At 56.0% G+C, this 23,757-nt stretch overlaps 3 protein-coding genes across 3 annotated transcripts in view; 1 reads left to right on the top strand and 2 right to left on the bottom strand.

Moving 5' to 3' along the window:
- Positions 1-841, top strand: part of Espn (espin) — a 30,993-nt gene extending 30,152 nt beyond the window's left edge. Inside the window, exon 15 of the mRNA XM_051173840.1 lies at positions 186-841. Within this exon, the coding sequence (XP_051029797.1) occupies positions 186-333 (148 nt within the window). The 3' untranslated portion in view covers positions 334-841. The remainder of the gene's footprint in view (positions 1-185) is intronic.
- A 514-nt stretch (positions 842-1,355) lies between these two features.
- On the bottom strand, positions 1,356-5,073 carry Tnfrsf25 (TNF receptor superfamily member 25). Its single transcript, XM_051173962.1, has 8 exons — positions 4,746-5,073; positions 4,390-4,524; positions 3,938-4,087; positions 3,191-3,259; positions 3,011-3,109; positions 2,774-2,811; positions 2,085-2,268; positions 1,356-1,901 (listed from the first exon to the last, which is right to left on the bottom strand). The coding sequence occupies exons 1-8, from the start codon at positions 4,969-4,971 to the stop codon at positions 1,603-1,605; spliced, it is 1,200 nt and encodes a 399-aa protein (XP_051029919.1). The 5' UTR covers positions 4,972-5,073; the 3' UTR covers positions 1,356-1,602.
- Positions 5,074-6,758: 1,685 nt separating this feature from the next.
- Plekhg5 (pleckstrin homology and RhoGEF domain containing G5) lies at positions 6,759-23,506 on the bottom strand. The gene is made up of 20 exons (XM_051173858.1): positions 23,342-23,506; positions 18,730-18,859; positions 17,828-17,930; positions 17,452-17,512; positions 17,017-17,108; positions 16,600-16,736; positions 16,155-16,306; positions 14,302-14,508; positions 14,022-14,213; positions 13,675-13,770; positions 12,992-13,042; positions 12,731-12,880; positions 12,362-12,472; positions 12,113-12,262; positions 11,893-12,030; positions 11,630-11,749; positions 8,663-8,795; positions 8,463-8,578; positions 8,214-8,377; positions 6,759-7,542 (listed from the first exon to the last, which is right to left on the bottom strand). Exons 1-20 carry the CDS (start codon positions 23,459-23,461, stop codon positions 6,759-6,761), a joined length of 3,207 nt encoding a protein of 1,068 aa, XP_051029815.1. The 5' UTR covers positions 23,462-23,506.
- Positions 23,507-23,757: the final 251 nt, after the last annotated feature.

Genomic DNA, 23,757 nt, shown 5'->3' with positions numbered 1-23,757 from the left:
AACTTTAGTCTCCACTTACCCATCTCCCCTGAGTACCCCTGTAACTCCAATATGCCTCCCCATGAAAACCTGCTCCTAAGCAGAAAAGGTCCTGCCCTCATTAACTCCCTCCACTGCTATCCTGGTGTCTGGCCTGTCCCAGTACGTGGCCTCAAGCACCGCTGAGTTTTGTCATCCGTAAACAGAAAAGAGGAGGAGCGACAGAAGCAGGAGGAAATACAGAGGGCGAAGGAACAGTCCGAGAAGCTGCGGACACTGGGCTATGACGAGACCAAGCTCGCACCCTGGCAGCGACAGGTCATCCTGAAGAAGGGGGAGATCCCTAAGCAATAGGAGTCTCAGGCTCTAGCGTGTAGCCTCACAAGTTCTGAGATGGGGGCCGGTCCCCCCGCCCCCGCCCCATCCTGTCAGGTTGGTGTGGAAGGGCTGGGAGCCTTGCCACCCCTCCCTTCGGGTCTTCGGTGCCGGAACCCTCCCTGTTCCCCTCCCTGGCCCCACATCCCCAGCCCTGCTGCCGGAGTGCTTGCGTACTGCTGCTGTCGCCTGGAAAAAAGTGCCCAAGCCGCTGACGCAAAAAAAGAAAAAGAAAAAAAAAGAAAAAGAAAAGATGCTGCTTATTTGCATGCTCACTTACATATATTTGCATGTTCGTCTACCTTGTGCTGAGCTCTCCCCAGCCCCGTGGGTGGTGACTTTTCCTGCAGGGCGCAAGCCCGGCTGCAGCCCCCTCCCCCGCAGCCCGGAACCCACATTGCCAGCGCATCCTGGGTGGAGGCAGACCCCGAGCTCGGGGAAGGGGTTTTCCTCCCTCCTCGACCCAGATCTGCGCTAGCCAAGACCAGGCTGCATTTCTCATCCCCGAAGAGGGTTTCCTCTCAAGTCATTTGTTTACCAGAAACGATGAAACTTGCCTGCCGGGGTGGAGCTGCCGCTCCCTAGGGGCCCACCTTAACTCCCCCACCCCAATTAAGCCCTGCTAGTCCCCAGCCAGGACCTTCGCACTCCCCAGACCCTATCACTGTCCCAGTGGTGTAAGTGGAGGGGCAGGGACCCTGCACCTGTACCTGCAACTATTCCTGACCCCCACACCCCACCCTCTTCCTTCCCCCATTAAACCTCTATCCGCCAACTGTGGCTCTCATTCACTCTCACTCGCTCGCTCGCCGTCTTAGTGACTTTCTCCTTCTGGGTCGTAGCGGATGCAGATGCGCGAAGGGTTGGTATAGGAGCCAAGAAGGCCACTCAGTGGTTTCCACTGTGCGCCCCAGCTCCTCAGGCGTCAGGACCCCAGCCCCAGAAACAAATGGAACCAGAGCGCCACTTAACATCCCCAGGCCCCACTAAAACACCAGGAAACTACTTAAGATATTTAATACCAAGTCCAAACTCAGGCTGATAAACAGCTGTGCAACCAATCACTTGGCCCCTCCTATTTCTCCATGATGCTTCCCTTAGCCGAAGCATAGCAGGCCAGCCGGTGCTGCTATGCAGGACCGTGCTAAGGGGTTAGTAAGTGACATAAAATGTCTACACCCATAAGTAACAATACTTAAGATTCCTGCTAGGGTCACTAGAATGCCAAAGTGGCTGGTGGGCCTCACATCACGGGCCTTGCTGCAGGCGGCTGCGCAAGTCCTCAGCACAGCCTTCCAACCCCATGCGCTCCAGGGCCGCGTAGATGGCACCCAGGCCTGCAGGCTGCTGCTGGCGCCAGCGTTTGAGCATCTCATACTGCTGGTCTCGGAAGCGGCAGATCTCCACTTCCACAGCCTCAATTTCTGCCTCCCGCAGCCCCAGCGTGCGCACAAACTCCTTCCACCGGCGTGCTGGCACCGCATCCATCACATCATAGAGCTGCGGGCCAGGCTGGAGCATAGCGGCCGGCGAGTCTGCAGTGGGCACTGTCGAGAGTGGAGATGCCAGAGGAAGGCCTGAGGTGGGGTCAGGGAAGTGAGGTTGCTTCCCACCAGGGGGCAGGGCAGATAACACCCAGTGAGTACAGGAAGTCAGTCAGGTGTAAAACGACAATGCCCCACCTTGGACTTGGAAAGACAGGTCAGGCCTCAGCCACTTCCATCACTTACCAAGAGTTCTGCTTGGCAGCTGATTCCAGGGCTGTGAAGCCTGGCTGCAGGCCATCTCCTGAGTCTGGGATAAACCAGGGCTCCAGCTGTTGCCTACCAACTGGACAGAGGTGCAGACATTCCCAGTACTGCCTTGGGGTGCCAGGAGGGTGTGGGCACTGTCTGAGGCTGAGAGATGGGTAATCTGGGAGGTGTGAAGCATCAAGTCAGCCATGTGTGTCCAGACAGGCCCTTTAGCTAGTTTCTGGCTAGGGGTGGCTCATTCAGGAAGCAGAATCACCTTCCTAGGCTCTGGGCACATGTGCTCACGCACATACACACACTCACTCTCTCACACATACACACACACACTCACACACACTCTGGGTGTGCGTATTCTCTCTCTCTCTCTCTCTCTCTCTCTCTCTCTCTGTTCCCTGGGCCCAGCAGAAGGGCTGATGTGTTTGCTGGAAGTTTGTCTGTCTGTCTGTCCCCCATCCTTTGGAGGTGTTCCTCCCTCCCAATGTTAGGCCTGGAGCAGTTGCCTGATCCCAGTGGACGGTCACCGAGGGCAGGTGCTGTGGATAGTCTTGTTAATTATAGCTCTTGGCACATTTGTCTGTTAGGTCTAACCTGTGGCAGCAACCATGCTGAGCACCTGGGACTGTAACTCCCTAGTTCCAGAAGCTTCCCAGTCCTGAGAAAATTACCTGCGGTGAGGTCAGGGCCTTCATCCCAGCTGTGTCTGCTGACAGAGACAGAGAGGCCCAGTCAACAGCAGCAAGGTCCCTGGACTTGGGCGCTGCTAGTCCAGTAGCTCCTGAGTCCATTAGTGCTTCATATGCCTTCCCTCAGTTTCCTCTTCTGATCAGGTCCGAGGCTCTAGAGTACCTATGTTTGCCCCAGGCCTCTGGCAACACATGTGTGCGGTACATGTATAGACTTACCAGGAACCACAGGCTTGAAAGACTGGCATCGGCAATATGAACAGATCAGGGTGGCCCCGAGCAGGAATGAGGCCCCCAGAAGCAGCTGGACCCAAAATACTGAAAGAACAGTATCCGGTGAGTGCCAGCTAGCAGCCACCCCTCCCCCGGCCTTCCCACTAGAGTTCCTGGCATCATCACCTACTCTACTTCCAGCCTCGGGTGCTGCTGGCTGTGTCTGTGGCTTCAGGGCAGACTCTGTGGAAACCCCTGTAAAGGGAGTCAGGAGGGGCTGAAGTGAAGGCTACCCCCCCCCGGGTGCCTGACACCTCCCTACCTTGCAGGAGATAGGGGCTTCCACCCTGGGGGCCTCGGTCTGCCTGGAATTAGTGTCTGGGAGGTAGCAGACACTCAAGTGCATGAGTAAATAAGGTGCCTTCCTCCTTACTACAGGCCTGGGAAGGACAGCACAGTGCCCCTGTTCAGAGGGCAGACAGACAGCTCTCAGCTTGCCAAGGACTAGCAGCAAATCCGGTCTCAGTGTGGTCTTCAAAGCTCTGTCAGTCAGAATGACCGATAAGTGATAAATCCACCCTAAACAGGGAGTTGAAGACCTGGGGGACACTCAGGCAGAAAGTGAAAATAAGCCCGGCTACGTACCCTTTACGCTCTCCTTATCTGAAATGCCCTGTCCATAACAGATCCAAGCTGACCTCTACCTACGTCTTTTCCCACCTCTAAACCAGCAGCATCTGTCCCCAAAGTCCCCATCCTGCTCCCAGCCTCCCTTCCGGCCCAGCACAGCCCCCTATGAGGGGCAGGGTGCACAGCCATTGCCAAGTTCACAGGGCCCTGCAGACCCAGGGATGGTTTGCGTCCGATGGGCAGAAGGGGAGGGAGCCGAAAGAAGGGGCTTGAGCGTAGAGATAGCCCAGGATGGGTACTCACCGGGGGTTGGAGGGGCAGCACAATCCAAACACGAGAGGCAAGGAGAGGGTGAACTTTCCCTACACGGCTCAGTGGAGCAGCCGAGCCCCGACAGGCAGCCACAGCGGGTGTCTGAAACTGCTGAGCAGTTCTCCAGGGTCACTTGGAAAGCTGTCAGCGGTGCAGGAATACGGGAACACGGATGTGTCTGAGCTACCAACCTCCACACACCTCCCAGAGAAGGAGGTACTAGCTAGCCTCCCAGGTGGAAGAAGCAGGCTGCTCATAGTTTACCAGAGGCCAAGGCATGCGCAAACAGGAGGGCCACAGGGGAAGAGAAAGACATGCTGAAGCTGAGTACACAGTGGACACGTAGTGGACTCAAGGCAGCGGCCTCGCACCCGCAGGCAGGGCCCAAGCCAGCTTTCTGAATGTCTGCAAGCGACCTGAGCCCTGGACGGGCGGGCCCTCACCCATTTCATCACAGGCTTGGCAGCGGGTGCAGTCACTCTTAAAGTGGTTTCCCCTAGTCAAGAAGGTGCCCCGAGGACAGGGAAGGCAGGTAGAATTGCCACAGGGCTCTGTGCAGGAGCTCTTCATGTAGTGTCCTGCGGAACCATAAGGTCAGAGCCAAGCCACCCTTCCTGCTGCACACCCCACCTTCCCACCTCTGGCTCTCTACTTCCCCCCACCTGTGGTTGCTACCCCAGCCTCCCTGGATCCTAGGATCCCATCCCCAGCCTGTCTCACCCTGCCCCCCACAGCCCAGCCCCCCCCTCCACCCCCAGCCCACCCCCCCCTTCACCGGTCCACCATTCCAGCCACCTACCTTTTGGGCAGCCCCTGCAACAAAACGGGCGGTACCTCTTCTGTGAGTCTCCCGCACAGTCACACCCGCCAGCAGTGCTGCCCTGGCCCTGGGCCCCGGGCAGCAGCAGCAGCAGCAGGAGGAGGAGGAAGAGAGCCTGGGGAACAGGCGCTGCTGACCCTGTGTGGCTGCCCCAGGAGGCTACCTCTCCCTCCCGGGCTCCTCCCCCATTCCAGGGCTCCATCATTTGCCTTCAAAGCAACTCACTCACTGCACGGGCTGCTGGGCAGAATGGGGTGCCCATGGGGAGGGGGGAGGGGCTTCCTTCTCTCGTCTACAGACCCAGCTTATGAACATAACAGCCGAGGACGGCCCCTTGCCCATTTCCCCTATAGCCATCGAGACTGGGCCACCCTGCCCCCACTCATGCCTGCTGTGAGATGGAGGCCCCCAGACCCCTCTGTCCCCGGAGCGGGAGAGCGTGCTTCCTCTCAACGGAAGGGCGCGCCGAACCTCTAACTAGGTCGGCGGTGGAGGCGCCCAGCCCTCAGGCAGGTCGGAGTTGAGAGCAACCCCCACCCCCCAACCCCAGAGAGGCTTAGCTCTGGGCTGCAAGTCAAGTCCCAGGCTGTTCCCTGGATTCCCTCGACCCCACTCACCTTCATGCATCTCCGCGGCAGTGGCTCCATGGCGGTGTGCACCGCGTTTGAGTGTTACCCCGGTACTCTGGTGCCGCCCGGGGCTTCCCCACTAGCCCAGCCCGTGTTCCTAGACCAGGGCCTACCCGCCTGCCCGCCTGCGCCATCCAGAAAAGCCCGCCTCAGGGAATGGCCAGGGTGGGGTCTGCCGCTAAGGGGGCGTGACTCTACCAGCCGGAGACCTTCCTTGGTGTGGTATACTTTGGGTGCTGGAAGCTGACATAGGCTTTGACTAAGCCCGTATAGGACAAGGCTGCATCCCTAACCCCACCCTGGGTCTAGTTCCAGCCCTGAGAACCATTGCTTAGAGGTGGGCCCAGGGCAAGCGTCTTTCCTCTGAGGGTTCTCAAGGACTTGGGATGGGGTGAGAAAACCTAGGTAGAAGACCTCCATCTCCCTGAACAGCTGACTGGGTGTGGGTTCTGGGATGGACAGGGCCCTGAGTTTGAAGGAATACTCTCTAGATTCTAGAGTCTAGAAGGGTTCAGCAAACGCGGGCACAAGAAGCATTTCCTGAGGGTTCCGATTAATGGTTGTCTCTGGCTATGGCAGGAGACAACTTGGTCTTGGTCCAGAGGGGGCCCACTACCCCCCACCAGCAGCTCGGTGTACAGGAGCAGGGGACAGACAGGTTTCAGAAGCACAGCACTCTCCAGGGTGGTATACAAGTCTTTATAAAAAAGAGCCAAAGTCAATAAATAGGCAGCTTGACAGAGCCCAGCCCCGGTCCAAATGAGGATGGCAGGGGAGGGTAGCTTAGGGACCTAGCCCAGAGGATTAGGGCTGGCCAGGTCAAGAGCAGAGGAAAAGGGCTGCCTGGGCAAGGGGGTGGCAGGCAGTGGCAGCCGGGGCTGGAACTCAACGGAGCCCTTCTCCACTCCATCCCATCCAGCAAAGTGCAGATTGGCCACAGGGTGGTGGGTGGCCATCCGGCCCGGCACTCGGGCACACGCCAGGTGAGGGGGTAGTGAAGCAGGTGCCACACCCCCCGGGAGGCACGCTCTCTGCTGTCCCTTACTCGGTGGCACCCTTGGGACCTCCTTCAGCTCAGACCTCCCTGTAAGGGGTGGGGACAAAATCCATCCGTGATTGATGCCGTTCACAAAATGGCTTTAGCGGACCTTCCTCTCCGCCATGGTTCTTTGTCCCCTTCACTGATGCTGGCTAGATACCCCCACCCGGCGCTGGGACAGGCCTGAAGCCCCGTCTCACGCTCCATGCCCAATCGCTAATGCCTGCTGTCATGGCCATGTTACTGCCTACTCCCAAGACTCCGTCCGTCCATCCGTCCATACTACCCACACCGAGTCATCTGCTCCTCCCCCGGCAGGGCCACTCACGAGGCAGTGAGCGTGGAGTTAAGCAGCAGGGTGGTCCTGATCCGATAGAGCTGGGCCAGGGTCAGCTTCCTGTGCTGAACAGAGATTCCTGGGGGAGACTCCGGCGGCAGGCTGGGAGCAGCCGCTGAAGGCTTTTCTCTCCTTCTGGAAGAATCTGTAGGTCCCTCAGTGGAGTGGCTGACTCTTTTCTCAGGTTGTGACAACTCAGAGCCAAGGCCAGGGCCACATGCCCCTGCGCAATTCCAGCCAGGCACACCCTCCTGAAGGAAGCTCCGAGTCCTCACCCCAGGGGCCACAGCCATCAGGCACAGTTCTGACAGGCTGCGGCTAGGAGCTGGGGGCACCACGTGGCTCGCTGTCCCTGAGAGCAGCTGTAGGAGGCTAGCCTCAGATTTGGACTTGAGCAGGTGAGGCAGCCGGGGGAGCAGCTGGACAGGAGCACGGCGGCGGAGGCGGGGTGACGATGGGGGTGAGGGGGTCTGTGGTAACTCCAGGGGCTGGGGCACCGGCGCTGGCTCTACCACGGGGGGTGGGGACACAAAGTCTTGCAGAGAAGTGGGGGACAGGGTGCCGTAGGCAGAATCCATGGAGCAAGAGCGGCCGTCCACTGGGCCCAGGGGCAGCAGCTCGCTAGTGGGAGTAATGGATGAAGCAGCCGCACTGAGAGAGATCTCGTCCGACTGGGAGCTGAAGGGACCGCCGTCAAACTCCGGAGAAGACAGTGTCTCCCCCGGCTCTACCACAACCATGGCCAGGGTCTCCGTGGAACCATCTGAGGCACTGTAGGGGTCAGAAGGAGTGTCAGCCAGCCAGAAGATGCCTAAAACGCCTAAAGCAGCCCAGAGAACTAGGGGGTCAGGGCCCAGGGCTTCCAGTCCCTGTAGCCAGTGACATCAGCACCCTCTCCTGACCTGGGACACCTGTTACAGGCTGCAGGCCGCTACGTGCAATGGATCACATGGGAAACTGTCCTCCATGAATGGACTCTAGAAGACAGAGCTGTCTCCCACGACTCACAATGGGTTCACAACAAGACACTGTTCAGAGGGCAATCCCTGTCTGTGTCCCGGGCTGGCTGGGGTAACTTGTTCGGGAGGACCCTACTGAATGTTTCCATTCTGTGTGTGTGACCTGGTCTGGCTGTGTAACCCTAGAGCTCGCTGCAAGACCAGGTTGCCTTCGAAGTTTTGGCAATCCTCCTGCCTCCGCCTCTCAAGTACTGGGATTACAGACATGTACCTTATCTTGGTGCGCAGATTGTATGTCTACCTGCCTGCCTTCTCTTTTTTTTTTTTTTTTTTTTTTTTTTTCCCTTTCTTGAGACAAGGTCTCACTTTGCTGTGCAGGCTGGCATGAACTTGAGGTAATCCTCCTGCCTCAGTTCTCTAGTGTTGGGATTATAAGCACGAGGCCCAAGCTTGCCCGGCAGCCTGGGGGGGGAGGGGGCATACCCATGCTGAGAGTTGAGGCTGTCGCTGCTCTTCCGCAGGATGGTGGGGGAGCTGGCAGCTGAAGGACAGCTGTCCTCACCCTCCTCTTCCAGGCTCTGCAGGGGCTGGCTGCCTGGATGCTCCTCCTGGGCCCGCAGCTGGGCACGCAGCTGCTGCAGCTGGTTCTGCAGGTTGGGTGGGTACAGACACAGACTGAGCCGTGAGAAACAGACCCCATCTCCCTGCACGTATCTGCCACTCTATTCTCACCTGGGCATTGTAAATCGTGTCCACCCAGCTTCGGCATAAGGCCTGGCTGCTGGCCTGGAATGTGTATGCCCCCACAGCACTGTGGAATTCATTCAGGTAGATGAGGAGGAAGGAGCCTGGTCATAGAAGGCACAGGTTAGTATCAGAGCCGCTGCCCGTGGCAGCCCCTTGACCAGGATCAGAGTTCCAGAACTCCTCACCAGGGTCCCGCAGCTCCCGGCACACAATCTTGTCCACCAGCAGTGGTGGCCTGATGACTTTGGTTCTCTCTGCTTTCTTCACGGCCTTAGTCACCAAGAGTAGGTCAGTGAACAGGAAGCAATACACATCCATCTGTGGTGGAGAGGCAAAGGGTGTAGGGTCACAGACAGGGTCCTGAGGTTGCTAAAAACCTGTTGTTTTCCAAGACAGGGTTTGTCTGTGTAGCCCTGGCTGTCCTGGAACTTACTCTGTAGTCCAGGTTGGCCTTGAACTCACAGAAATCCACTCAGAGAAATTTCATCTCTGCCTCCAGGGCTGGAGGGATGGCTCAGCAGTTAAGAGCACTGGCTGCTCTTCCAGAGGGCCTGAGTTCAAATCCCAGCAACCACATGGTTGCTCTGTAATGAGATCTGGTGCCCTCTTCTGGCAGGTAGGCATATATGCAGACAGAACACTATGTAATAAATAAATCTTTAAAAAAAAAAAAACAATAAAGCCAAGTGTTGGTGGCACACACCTTTAATCCCAGCACTCGAGAGGCAGAGGCAGTGAGTCTCTGAGTTCAAGGTCAGCCTGGTCTACAGAGTGAGTTCCAGGACAAGCTCCAAAGCAATACAGAAAAACCCTGCCTCAAAAACCAAAAAAACAAACAAACAAAAAAATAATAAAGGTATATACTACCATATGGGGCTATTTTACTTGTTAATTTAAAACCAGTTTTGTTGGTTTTGTATTGTTTTTTTTTCAAGATAGGTTTCTCTGTGGGTTTGGAGCCTGTCCTGGAATTAGTTCTTGTAGACCAGGCTGGTATTAAACTCACAGAGACCTGCCTTCCTCTGCCTCCCGAGTGCTAGGATCAAAGTCGTGCGCTACCACCGGCCAGCTAACTTAAAACCATTTTAACCTTCATTTGTATGCATGCTTGTCTGCATGAATGTGTTTCACGTGTACAGCTGGTGCCTGAGGGATCCCACGGAACTGGAGCTGCATGTAGTTAGGAAGACACTAACTAACGTGGCTGGTGAGATCAGAACCAGGTCTTTGGCAAGAGAGGCCAAGTGGGTTCCTAAACGCTGAGCCCTCCAGCCCCTGCCACAGCTTTAGGTGGGAGCTGCATTTTGCTTTTGCATACATGTCTGTATCCGTGGGCCACACAGGTTGGTTCCCTCCTTCTATTCAGGTCATCAACAGACTTGCCAGCCAGTGCCCACTGAGCCCAATGGGCCCTGAAACCTCCATTTCCTACCATGAGCCTCAAAATTAAAAGAGGAATTTTTTTTTTCCTAAATCAGAAATACACAGCTTGAGCTGAGTGTGGTAGAAGAGGCAGGGGATCACTGTGAGTTCAAAGTCAACCAGGATTTCTTAGTGAGACCCTGTCTCAAAAACAAAAAGGTACATATTTATGATTTATTTCAAGCATAGTACATTAAAAATACAATAAGCGTGTCGGGCGGTGGTGACACACGCCTTTTATGTGGGCACTGGTGTGTCTGAAGCAGGTGTGTCTGTGAGCTCAAAGCCATCTTGGTCTACAGAACGAGTTCCAGGGCAGCAAGGGCTACACAGAGAAACCCTGTGTCAAATAACCATAAAGAAAAAACAAACAAGCAAACACCCAGTAAGTGGTTAGGCATGGTGTCCTACACCTGTAATCTAAGCACTCGGGAGGCAGAGGCAGGGAGATCTGTATGAGTTTGAAACCAGCCTGGTCTACAGAGCGAGTTCGGGGCCAGCCTAGTCTACAAAGTGAATCTGTCTCAAAACAAAGGGAACAAAACAACAAACTGAGTTTAAGCCCAGACTCAACTACACAGTGATTTTGAGGGCTACATGAGACCCTATCTCAAAAAGCAAATCATGAAAAAGAGAAAAACATGCTCGGTGTGGTGTTTGGCACCACATTAGAAGGTTTGTTTCACCTTCCTGAGGACCTGGCCTCAGTCTATTGTAAAAAGGGGAGGGGCTGGAGGGGCTTAAGAGGTTAAAAGTACTGGTTCTTCCAGAGGTCCTGAGTTTGATCCCTAGCATCCACATGATGGCTCACAACCATCTTCAATGGGTTACAATCCCCTCTTCCGGCATGCAGAGCACTGACATACATACAAAACACATAAATAAATCTTTAAAAAAAAAAAAGATGTATTTATTTATTATGCATACAGTGTTCTGCCTGCATGTATGCCTGCAAGCCAGAAGAGGGCGCCAGATCTCATTACAGATGGTTGTGAGCCACCATCCGGTTGCTGAGAATTGAACTCAGGACCTCTGGAAGAGCAGCCAGTGCTCTTAATCACTGAGCCATGTTCTCCAGCCCCAAAAATAAATCTTTGAAAAGATAAGAAGGAATAAAAGGAGATGACATTAAAGTGTTTGCCTGGCTACAGGGCCGCCACCTCAATAGCAAGGGTCTGGGGAGCTCCTGGCTTTGCAGAACATGCCCCTCCCTGTCACTTTCAAGGGCTGCGATCCGATCCTGCTTTTGTACTTTGTAAAAGTTAAGCAGGCAACTATCCCTCTGTGACATCCGCCACATGTTCTTAGCTCACCACACTGATTAGACAGACTTTGTTGTTTCTTGGGACACGTTTCTCTGTGTAGCCATGGCTGTCCTGGTACATGCTCTGAAGACCAGGCCTTCCTCCTGACTCCCGAGTGGTGGGCTTAAAGGCTGGCACGCACCCTGGTTAGTTTCTCTGTCAACTTGACACAGCTAGGGTCCTCCACTGAGACAGACACTCCCATCAAACTTGACCAATGACGTAAGCCAAAGAAACTCTTTCCCACCCAAACTGCTTTTGACTGTGGTATTTTATCACATCAATCAAAGCAACCTAGGACATATTATTAACTAGGCAGCTGTGAACCACCGACTGAGGCCCAGGGGAGAGCCTCAGGAAGGGTGGTTACCTACAAAGCAGGGGTGGGTGGGACAAGGGCTCTGGTGTGGGTGGTCCTAGGGTCACCTTGCTGTCTCTCCCCTCCTTCATCCTCAAGCTCCCTTCCAGCAGCAGCTGCCGAGTCTCTTCAGGGGAGGCGCCAGGCATGGGTGCTGTCAGGTCCAGATGTAAAAATTCCTTCAAGAGCTTTAGGTGGGGGGTGCAGATGTCACAGAGGCCAGGGCCAAATCTTATAGTCCACCCCCCCCCAGGGAGATCTGTAGCATCTTCCCGCCCCGCCCCGCCCTCCCAAACGGGTGCTTCCAGGACACCTGAGAGTCAGTGCCCACCTTATCGACCTCGTCATTGCTGCCCTCCACAACCTCGTAGGCATCGATCCGGCTCACCACCCCTGCCAGCCGCTGGCGCTCCTGGCGCTGCCGCATACACGTGTTCACGTGGTGGATGAAGCATTCCACAGAGCTGATCTGAGGACAGGCGATGGGTTTTAGGGCCAGGATCTGGGACAGACAGAGCCTAGGCGGGAAGTATGTTCACAATCCGGGTTACCATGGTGATCACTGCTTCCTTGGCGCGGGGCTCATCCGTCTTCCTGAGCACCGACTTGAGCAGCAGTGGGTACTTGGTGAGTCGCTGGTGGGGCTTGGCCAGCATGTCACTCAGCTTCAGCCGCTGACACTGCTGATGCTTCTCAGCCCACTGCGGAGTGGGGCGGAGCTCAGGTTTAACCTCACCCCTCTCAGGCCCCGCCTACCCAGCTGTGCCCAAGGCCCTGCACCCTGAGCTCCTGGCCCTCACCGTGACGTAGGCGCGGAACAGGTCGTTGTCACGCAGCAGGCCGCGCATGTACTCCATGCAGCCCTCCTCCTCCATACAATATCGGATGTATGGCTTGAAGAGTGAGCCGAACTGGCCCGGGGCAGAACCACAGCACGTTACCTCAGGATTCCAGGGGCCCCAGGGTCTTCCCACACCACCCCTGCTAGCCTCAAAGTCACCACCATAGCCGGGTGGCAAGGACTCAAACCCAGGTCACCAACACGAACTACTCCCTCTCTTGGCCACAGAGGTAACCTGGGATTAGGGTTGGTGGGAATTAGAGGGAACGGATGGGCAGGCAGGCGCTAGCCCGGGGGGGAGGGGGGTATTCAGTGTTCCTGCCCATACCATCTTGAAGCCTTTGAGAAAATCCCCAGGCTGCAGCAGCGCCCGCGTGCGCCGCGCCTTCTCCAGCACCGGCACCATCACGCTGCTCCACAGCCCGCGGTGCAGCCGAGCGATCTCAGGGATGTTGCTGAACAAGCGTTCTGCGTCCACCTGGGAGAACCGAGGCGTGGGTCAGCTCCGCCCCGGCCCACCCATGCCTCCCTGCTAGCCCCGCCCCTGCCCCTAGTACCTCCCCCGTCGCCGCCCCAGGCCAGGTCGCACCTCACACAGGAGCCCCGACTCTTGCAGGTTAAGAAGGCAGCACAGGAACAGCTGTAGGGGGAGGGGACGCTGCAGCAGGGATGTGGGGGGGAGGGTTGTCCCGGCCCTGAGGTCCTACCCAGACTCTTCGTTACCCCATCCCAGAAGGCCCTGAAGCAGCCAGAGATAAAGAGGGTATCTGCAGCTCCACACCCAGAAGCGCCAACCCACCCGGAGTCCAACTGGGGAAGGGGTCACCCTAACCGGTCCCGTCAGGTGGAGAGCTAGAGGAGAATGGTTCCTCAGCAGAGCTGGAATGCCCTGGGTCACCTTTGCCCTGGTTCAGAGTCCCTCCGGAGCAGGTGCTACCTCCCCCCCCCCCCAGCTGAAGTCCCTTAAGTGCCCATCCACTCTCTCCCAGCCAGAGTGTCCGCCCCTGGGAACCTGACACACAGCAGGTGTTCAGAAGCAGCCATTGAACAACTAGGTTCAGTCAGCCCCACCTGGCCAACACTCCTGTGGCCCCCTCCCTCCCAGGCACCTACAGGAACCCACTTCCTGGGTGCCGCTGCCAGAGGCAGCTGTGGTGATTTCCGTGCTTTCAACCATTGTCAAGCGAAGGCCCAGCTTAGCTGAGGGTACACTCAGTTGGCCTCTACAGGTGAGAAGGCAACACGGACCCAGGGACTGTGTCCCACACTCACGTTGGTGATCACACGCAGCTTCCGGATGTAGGAGACCTCTGTGTGCACGAGTTCCCACACTGCCTCTTGTTGGTGGCACTGTCGCCGGGTCAGCTTCTAAGGGACAGGCAGGACAGGCTAGCCAGTAGTCTGGGGTGTGTGGGGGACAGCCAGGGAGGATGAGCAACCCTACATGCAACTTCCCTGTTTGATTGACAGGAACAGAGGTCTGGAGGGGGAGGCAGCCCGGGGCATCGGCATCGTGCCGATTGTGATGCCGACTGTGTAAAGATCACCAAGCTACCCCCACTACATGGGCCTCCTGTACCACTCAACGCCAAGCAGCCAACTTTCCCTGCTACACCCACCTCATGCCCATCAATAAGCTCCCTCCAGCTGTCCTCCAGCCTCAAGCTTGCACAGTCTCCATCCTCCTCGTCATCCCCTTCCTCCTCCTCCCAGGAATCATGGTCAAAGCGCAGCCTCCGGGGCATCCTGGGCAGCCCGAAGAGGCTGTAGGCATGTAGCTTGCCCTCCAGCTGCTCCATCTTGTCCACTTCCTGGAAGGAGACCCAGGGCCCGGGTCAGGACCAGGGGCGGGGGCTGCGGCTGCTCCGCCCTGAGCCCCCCCCACCGGGCACCACATACCCGGCCAAAGGCACTGGTGCTGGGACTGGAGCTGAAGAGACCGCTGAAACGACTGGCTGCCCGGTTCTTCCAGCTCTCGTTGCCCCCGCTGCTGCTGCTGCTGCTGCCGACAGGCAGAGAGCTGCTGCAAGGCGTGGGAGGCTCCTGCCCGGGGATGCTCGTCTCCCCCAGGAACTCAGACATATTCTTGCGACGGCGGCCAGGGGCCTGGCCGGGGAGGAATGGTCAAGTGCAGCTCCCGACAGCCCCACAGCTCCACAGCAGGGTTTCCAGAACAGATCAACCGAGCATCCGCATCCCTGACCCAGGGTACCACCTCCCCTGAGGCCCAGATGTCCAGACACAGGTTCACCTCAACTACTGTTCCAGACCACCCAACTATAAGCAGGAAACAGGCAGGAAGAAACTCAGGGTTTTACACACACACACACACACACACACACACACACACACACACACACACACACACTCAGGAACCCCCACAAACAGCTTCAAAAATGTCCTACTGGGGCTGGAGAGAAGACTCAGCCGTTAAGAGCAAGAACAAAGAGCACTGGCTGCTCCTGCAGAGGACCTGGGTTCGGTTCCCACCACCCACATGTTAGCTCACACCTGTCTGTAATAACTCCAGTTCCAGGGGTTCTAACGCTCTGTTACAGCCTCCAAGGGCACTGAATGTACGTGGTACACATACAACAAGCAAGCGAAGCACTCATACACAAAAGTTTTAAAAGTTTAAATGCTCAAAAAAAAAAAAAATAGAGAAGAGAGAGAGAAAGAAAAAGAAGAGTTGGTGTGATGGTGCGTGCCTTTAATCCCAGCTCTTCGGAGGCAGAGCCTGTGTGATCTCTGACTGTGAGGTTAGCCTCTGCTATATAATAAGTTCCAGCACAGCTGAGGCTACACAGTGAGACCCTGTCTCAAAAACAGATAAATAGATAGATGACTGATAACAGACATATAGGAAGATAGATAATAGATAGATACAGACATACATATAGATGATAGATAGACAGATGATAGGTAGGTAGACAGGTAGATAAATAGGTAGATAGATAGATGATAGGTAGATAGACATATAGATAGGTAGGTAGGTAGATGATGGGAAGATAGATAATAGATACAGACATACATATAGATGATAGGTAGGTAGACAGGTAGATAAATAGGTAGATAGACAGATGATAGGTAGATAGACATATAGATAGGTAGGTAGATGATAGATGATAGGAAGGTAGATAGATAAGAGATGATAGACATACATATAGATGATAGATGGATAGAAAGACAGATGATAGGTAGGTAGACAGATAGGTAGATAAATATATAGATAGGTAGGTAGATGATAGGTAGATAGACAGACATATAGATGATAGATGACAGATAGACATAGATGATAGATGATAGATAGGTAGATAGATAATAAGTAGATGACAGATAGGCAGATAGACATAAATACAGATGATAGGTAGGTAGATAGATGATAGATATAGACAGGTAGAGTAGACAGGTAGGTGGACAGACAGATAGACAGACAGACAAGGCCCAGGAAACACTCATACCCAGTAAGTAGGTGGCATATTGTAACTTTCCAACACCAATGTGCTGTTGTTAAATTAGCATTCCTCCTGCCCCACAGATGAACATACTCCATGGACTCTGACTCCCTGGGCACTAGAGTACTCAGACAAACAAAACCCACCATCCAGACAGTTACAGAGAGAGACCCTGTCCTCACAGCCAACCACACACTGCAGAAGTGGACCAAAGCCCCAAGAGTGATGGAGAATCTAAGATGATTCTTCCTTAGAGGTGCCCTGCCCTACCCCATCCCGACAGGCCCTCCTCCTCACCAAGATATCCAGACTATTCTCTCGGCGGCTCTGGGGGTCCACACGCTCCGACACAGGGGGCCCAGCCGCAGTGGTAGGCCTCAGGATGGGCAGACTGAGGGACTTGGAGTCCTTTACCCCCTGTTCCACTTTGCCCTCGTCTCCTGGCTTGGCTAGGGTGGGGTGCGGAGCCACAAGAGGTCCTCAGTGCCCGAGCACAGGAGACACAGGGGCCGGGTCCCTTCTCCCGAGAATTCAGTCTAGGCCTACCCACCCTCCCGGGAAGCCCCACCCTGCCAGCGCCAGCCACCAGCTCCCGGCAAAGACACCTGTATGTTAATGAGCCAGTTCAGGAGCATGGCCAATGGCAACCTGAGCCCAGGAAGGCCTCCGCAGGCAGGAGGGCCCCAACAAGCCCCAGGCACCCCACCCAGCTAGGTGGCCCTGAGCCTGCTGCACTGCTCACCTTTGACCCTCAGGTAGTGTCCTCCAAACCGGTAGGCCTCAAAAGTGAGGGACAGAGGTGTGTTGGACTGGTCCAGGTAGATGTCCACTTTGCCCACGGCAATGCCCTTCCTTTCAAACACAGGAAGTAGCACCTCCCTGCCCCCCAGGGAGACACGTGTGTTTTGGAGGGGCAATCACGTGACTCCCCAGCCCATCCACAGACACAGTCCCAGCCACCTCCACACAGGCACGCAGACCTACCCCCCCCCCCCCGGGCACAGCTGTGCAGTCAGGGTTACAGTGCACAGGAGACCCTCCTGAAGGTGTCCACACAGGCCTGCCCACGGGAGCGCACAGACACACGGATGGACGGACAGACAGGCCTGACAAACGAACTGTATTTGTCCTACCCCCCTTCCTCCTCAGGCCCTCCTACCCCAGTGACTTCTTCTTCATGGCTGGCACAATTTCTGTCTCAATGTCCACGTTCAGGTCAAACTTCAAGGTGAAACATTCCTTGCTTGGGTCCTGAGAGAACACGCGTCTATTACCGCCACCGCCACCCCATTGCTTATCTGACACTGCCTGTGACCCAACCCGGATGACAATCCCAACAAGGAGGTGAAGGCCGGGGACCCCCAGCCCTTCTCCTACGGAGGCCCCAGTGTTCCAGCTCCCCCAAGCCCCCAACACACTGGGGCCAGGCGGCCGCTCTGAGCTGCAGGCTGGGGGTAAGGGAGGGGCATGTACATCTAGGCTGCACCCCTGGCCTGGAGTTCACAGCAAGGAGACCAGACTCAGGGAAAGAAAAGGCCTGGGACAGAAGTGGCCTTTCTGGGCGCCCTGGTGGTCATCCCTCCTGGCTCCTTACATCTGTGTGTCGCCTTCTTGCTTTCTTCTTGGAGATCTTTAGGCCGGTGCCCTTCCGGTCCCTGTAGGGAAGCAGATGCTGAGGTGGGGGCGGGCCTCCCCAGTGTGGGATGGGAGTGGGAGTCTTGGGGCACCTCCACCTTCATCCATGGGAAGTTAACGTGGATGCATTCTACCCTGCTGCCTTGTGGGATTGTCTGCCCTCTGGTGGCCACACTGGGAGTTACACACAACGGTTAACTAGTTAAGAGCCGACCAGGCAGGTTGGCCTAAGCAGGGGCAGTTTACTCTAGAAATCAAGGAAGGCAGGGAGGGTCCTCTGGAGAAGGACAGTGAAGTATGTGGCCCCTGGTCGCGCTCCTATGGACCACACCTACCCTCTTCCATCCACACAGCTCTCCTCCTCCTCCTCGAGGTCTGCAGCAGGGCTGGTGCGTGGGGGACAGGACCGGGTGGAAACATTCCGCGCGAGGACAGACCCTTTGAAGAAAGGGAATGGGGTTAGGACCCTGGTCCCTCTCTGTTCCATCCTTAACGCTTAAATACTGCCTCTTCCAAAGGCACAGAGCCTGGAGCTCCCCAGTGGCTCAAGACCTTCGGCTCTTCCAAGAATGGGATCTACCATTATTATCCACGTCCCCAGACTCAAAAGGACAACAGGCCCTGGGATGATACACCGGTGACGCCCTGGACCAAATACAAACCCTGTATGTAGCCTCAGTTACCTTTCTACAGCATGAGGATGACACAGCCGTGTCCCAGGGTCTCAGACAGGGACCAAGTCCACAGCTCTTCCTTTTAGGTCTCCCCTCCCCCTCTACCAGAGCCACACCTGAAGTTCCAGGATCCCTGGGGGAGTGCAGAGTCCCTCTGTCTTACCAGATGGGAAAGGTGATAGTTGGTCTGGGTGTCTTCCAGAGCCGGTCCCTATTCAGCAGGTGGGATTTCTAATTCCCTCCCCAAGCCCCTCCCAACAACAGTGACTAACAACCTGCTCTCCTAGGCCAGCGGCCTGGTGTAGAGAGGTCGCCCAGAAGCTGCTGGCCCCAAGGACAGACAGGATCGGGAAGAGGGGACTCCTGTGCTGACCCTGGCCAGCAGCAGGGACAGCTATGGGAGGTGAGGAGGTGTATCTGTAGATTTGTATTTCATTCTTGTGTTCTATACATGGCCCCCACCAGGGTTCCAACAGCTACAGCCCATCCAAGCACTGCTTCCACCAAGGAGGGAATTCTGAGCCGCCCGGAGTTCTAGGGGCCAGGCCTCGTCTCGGGCTCACCTTGTGGGGGCAGGTCAAAGCGAACATGCCCATCACAGTGCACAGCGCTGTGGAACTTGCTGTCACAGGCCTCACACAGGTGAAGGGGCCCCCGGCGGTGCAGCTGGCGGCAGTCAGCATGATGGCACACCTGTGGGTGAACGGCGGCGTTGTCAGGATGAGGTCCAGACAGACAGACACACCAAACACTCAGACCGATACGATGGCCATCCCCATCTCCTCCACCAGGTATCCTCTGCTTCCCTTAGTCAGTTCATTTGGACAACCTTCCCCAAGTACCCAGCGCAGCCTGTTTTCGAGGAAGGAGACTTCAAAGGGTCAGCAGAGAGAAGGGCGGGGCTACCAAGGCCTTTCTGACAGGAAGAACCCCCCCAACCCCCCCCACCCCGCCGCCAAAAGGAGCTCCAGTCAGTATTGAACGCCCTGAGCTGTGATAAGCCTGCAAGCCTGGCTGCCCAGGCCCTCTGCCCTCTGCCCTCTGCTCTCAGGTCTATGGCCTGCCTGAGCCTTGGATAGCAGACCCCCAACTGGACTGCTACACACACACACACACACACACACACACACACACACACACACACACTCACACACACACACACACACACACACACACACGAAAGCTACGGATGAGTCCAAAGCAGGTGTTGTGGCACACATGCATGCCCGCCCACACACACACACACACACAGCCCCTGCCTGGAGACTGTGTCTCTATCATGCTTATCTATATTTATCTGTCCCTCCCCCTTCCTGGAGAGCTGTCAGCCTAGTAGCCTTACAACTGACAAGGGCCTAGCCTCCAATGGCCTGGCCCTAATGCAGTCCACTTCATTTCCTGCTTTTCGGTAAAAAAAATTAACAAAACAAAATCAGAAGCTAGCAAGAAGCCCACAGCCTCCTGTGTCCACCAAACACCGGGGGCCGCCGGGGCTTCCTATGATTGGCCCTGCTCATCTGCAGCCAGCTCTTCCTGCCAGACGTTCACTCCAGACTTTCCATTTCCTGCAGGGGCAGACCTCCCTCAGTCAGCACCAGGCATGCCACCCTCCACCTCATGAACAGGGTCCTGGCTCACGGGACCCTTTAGCATCCGCCCCTCTCTCCTTCAGGGAAAGCTCTCCCAGTCTGTCTTCAGCTTCCATGCAGTTCTCCACTCTCCCTGTCCAGGCCTTCTGACAAGCTGCAATTATCAGAGGTTTCCCATTTTGGGGTGGTGGTGCTAGACAGAATCTCACTCTAGTTTAGAGTGGCTGCAAACTCAAAGCAATCCTCCTGCCTCAGCCTCCCTAGTGCCAGTATTACAGGCATGCGCCACCATGCCTGGCTTTCCCCCACTGTTCAGCTTTAAATATCTCAAGCCTACAGAGAGTTACAAGAATAGTTCAACCTTCTGGATTCTGAGACTACATCACATCTGCCTCCTCTCATCCCTTGTCATCATGTCTCCTTTGGTGCAGAAAGCCCACAAGGCCCTGAGCCAGGAGGGCCCAGTAAGTACTAACTGCCACTCACTCCCCTCTGCTCCTGTGAGAGTCTCACTAAGTTGCCTTGAACTTGTGACCCTCCTGACTCTGGCCCTAGAGAACCGAGGATGGCAAGCCTGTACCTCCAGTCTTAGCCACTGCTTTTTGTTTTGCATTTCAGACAGGGTTTCTCTGTATAGCCTTGACTGTCCTGGAACTGGCTTTGTAGACCTGGCTGGCCTTGAATTTACCAAGATCCACCTACCTTTGTCCCAAGTGCTAGGATTAAAGGCGTGCACCACCAACACCCAGTGCTTTTTTTTTTTTTTTTTAATTACTCGGGTATGTGTGTGTGTGTGTGTGTGTGTGTGTGTGTGTGTGTATCAGAGAAGACCCTTTAGGAATAAATTCTTGATGGCCAGTGGTGGGTTCCATAAACACCGATGGTTTGTGCCTGAATCAACCATTCCTGCCTTGGCTGGAGTGGGTGTAGGGATTTCCCTTTTCTTTGTCCTGGGCAGGAAAGGGAGGGTTAGGAGAGTCTCATGCAGCTCAAGCCGGCCTCTGACTTACTATGTAGGTGAGGGTGACCTTGAACTGCACCTGTTTTGTTTTCATAGGTTTGTTTTGTATCATACGTGAGTGCTTTGCCTGTATATGTGTACCATGGGCATGCAGTGTCCTCAGTGGCCAGAGAGGGTGTCGGGTCCCTTAGAAATGAAGTTAGGGGCGCCGGGAATCAAACCCATGTCCTTTGGAAGAGTTGTTGGTGCTTCCAACAGCTGAGCCAGTACCTGCATCTTTAACACTGTGGCCCTGACGGCGTTTCCAGATGGATGGCATCACTAGCCCGCTCACTGCTATCCCCTGCTCCTAGCTGGTCAGCTGGGAGGGAGGTCAGAGAGACCCCTGATCCAGGACGACTCACACCACAGTCCCGCAGAACCCTCCAGGGGCTCTTCCTCACTCTGAGTCAGAACAGAAAGTCCCCACCGCTGGTGCCTGGCCTGCAATGCCAGTCCCCCTACAGATCTTTCCTCCATGGCCTCCCTTGACCCTGTCTCCAGCCTTGCAGCCTTTCCCCTTCCTCTCCTGAACATTCCAACCTGATGCTACCACACACAGTGAGCCCCACAAGGACTACCCGATATGGAAGCCCTATCTCCAGGCCTAGACACACTCAGGTTGTCAGCTTTTGTGGCAAGTGCCTTTCCCCCACTGAGCCTCTTGCTGGCTCAATATCTGTAGAGTTTATTAATTAGGCATGGGACAGTGTTTGGCTGAGAGAGCCCAAACAGAGATGACAGCCAGGAGGAAGATGGCGGAGGGCAGAGGGAGGGGAAGTCGCAGCTCCTCTGCCAGGGACTGCATTCGGTGCTATCTCTGTCATTTCCTCTCATCCTCATTTTACACACGAGGAGTGTGAAGCTCAGAAGAATGGAGGAAACTGCCAAGGTTACACACCCAGTACAGCCAGGGCTTGAAGCCCGCGTACGCAATGCCAGACCTCAGGTCACGCATTTCCCTGCCACGGTCAGGTATCAGACAGAGACGCGATGAACGGGGAAGGTGGACCCCGTCAGCAGTGAGGGAGGAAGAAACCAATCTGAAGTTTGATGCTTGCTGTTTGGGTTCTTGTGTCCATCCCTCCGGACAGAAAGGACCCGGACACATTAAACAGCGGTCAGCAGGTGGCCCACTTGCCCCAAGGGAGATGACAGGAACTGGGTCCCGCATGCTTTCAGCAATGGACACTGTGATGACCCAGATTCCTGACAGAGGGTGGTCAGGACTTAAAAATATCCCCAGTTCCTGTTTTAATCCACTGCTAATGAAGACAGGAAAGCACGTACCTACCCATAGCCATGAATCCCAGGGATACAGAGAACCACCTGGCTTTGCTCAGTCAGGGGAGACACCTGATTCCCTTCAGGCTCTTTCCAGGCAACCCAGGCCACCAGCCTTAGGCCCCCTGCTGACTAGGACAGGTCAAAGGCAGGTGTCAGGCAGGCAAGCAGGGTCCTGGCCTCGGCATGACAGAAGGGATTGTGCTAAATTGTGTGTTCTGGAGAAGAGTTCCCAATTCAGGGATACAACTGCGTTTTTAAATTAAGTAAATATCAAGACAGCAGATTTCGGCAGGGCAAGATGACTCAGGCCTTTATGCCCAGCACTCCAGAGGCAGAGTCTGGGAGATCTCTACAAGTTCAAAACCACCCTGAAATAAATAGTGAGTTCTAGGACAACCAGAGCCACACAGAGCTACTGTCTCAAAAGAGAAGGGTCAGGGGTGGGGAGTGGGGGTGGGGGTGGAGGAGGAGTGAGTTCAATCCCTGGTCATGCAGGACTGGCTTCCTCACGGGACTCCCAGTGCAGAAACTTTCACTGAACCTCTTACCATGGCATCAGCTACTGCCTCCATCACGACTCTGACCAATAGCATAGCATAGGCTCAGGACACCCACAGGGCCAGAAGCAGGAACTGAAGCAGAGTTCCCACATAAGTAAAGGTGCCATTCTGGAAGGGCCAGCTCAGATCAGAGGCGGAGGCTGGGCTGGCAGGACCCTCTTAGGTGTCTTCCTCTTTCCTTATAACCCTACTGTCAAGCCACAGGGTCTCCTTCCCAACGCTAGGCTTTCTGACAGACTCCCTCTACTCCCTTGCTGTCCACCAACCCCCCCTCTATAGGCAGCAGCACCCCACTCTGTGGGGGAAGGCCAGCAAGCGGGTGCGAAGTTCCTCGGGAGACAGTGCCACGCACACACAGTACAGTCACACCCCTCCTCCCCACGGAGCACAGGAAAACGGGCCCTGCGCTCACACGAAGGCAGAGACTAAAGGCAGGAGGAGCAGGGCCAGAGAGGCAGAGCAGAGGGTGTGTGGCGGAGGAAGGAAAGGGGGAGGGGCGGCTCGGGCCCACAGGTGTGTCCGGAGGCGGCGAACACAAAAGGAGCAGGAGCTGAGGGGCATCTCTGCCCACCAGCTTCTTAGCCGCAAGGTGGGGACCCTCCCGGCTCAAGCCTCACCCCCACTCCCAGCTGTGTGCAGTGCAGACCGGGGTTCAGCCACCCTGGCCCTCTGGAGCGGGGGACAGAGAGGGCCCAGTTAAGTGGACCCGCTAGGCTTTGACCCACCCACGTCCCCCTACCTGGTTCTCGCTGCTGCGGCTGTGACCCCCGACCCAGGGGGACTGGGAGTCTGGGGAGGGTAGCTCGGAGCCCGGCCTGGCTGCCGCGCGGCGCCCGGAGACGCCGGGTCCTGTCCCCATGGTGGCTGGAGGAAGCGGAGGTCTGCACTGCGCTCAGGACAAAGCGCAGAGCCCCGTTTCCTGCCATTGTGCAGTCCCGCCCGGGGAGGGGGGGTGGATCGGTGACACCCCGCAGAACCCCAGCCACTCCCAGCAAGAGTCACTCAGCCCCGAGTACAGCTTGCAGACCCCGGACCGGGACGTAGCCCGGAGCTCCTCCACCCCAGGGGCTCTAGACGCAGCACCAGGGGCGCTTTGGGTTTAAGGGTCAACTCCCTTAGGATCCTAGGACGCTGCCTGTCGTCCCGCCCTGGGGC

Source organism: Phodopus roborovskii, unplaced genomic scaffold (assembly GCF_943737965.1).
Source record: "Phodopus roborovskii unplaced genomic scaffold, PHOROB, whole genome shotgun sequence".
Taxonomy (NCBI): domain Eukaryota; kingdom Metazoa; phylum Chordata; class Mammalia; order Rodentia; family Cricetidae; genus Phodopus; species Phodopus roborovskii.
Note: the sequence above shows the minus strand (reverse complement) of the source record. Positions and strands in the feature narration are given on the sequence as shown.

Bases quoted from the DNA above. Each gene is read 5' to 3' on its own strand.
- Tnfrsf25 (XM_051173962.1), bottom strand. From the start codon at position 4,971: ATGATGGAGCCCTGGAATGGGGGAGGAGCCCGGGAGGGAGAGGTAGCC. The intron at 3,110-3,190 runs GTGATGATGCCA...CTGTTCTTTCAG, and splicing joins CGAGGCTGGAAGTAGAGTAG to TATTTTGGGTCCAGCTGCTT. The intron at 2,812-3,010 runs GTAAGTCTATAC...TGTCTCTGTCAG, and splicing joins TTTCAAGCCTGTGGTTCCTG to CAGACACAGCTGGGATGAAG.
- Plekhg5 (XM_051173858.1), bottom strand. From the start codon at position 23,461: ATGGGGACAGGACCCGGCGTCTCCGGGCGCCGCGCGGCAGCCAGGCCG. The intron at 16,307-16,599 runs GTGAGCAGTGCA...ACCCCACCCTAG, and splicing joins ACACTACCTGAGGGTCAAAG to CCAAGCCAGGAGACGAGGGC. The intron at 13,771-14,021 runs GTGGGTGTAGCA...CCTGTCCCTTAG, and splicing joins AGCTTATTGATGGGCATGAG to AAGCTGACCCGGCGACAGTG.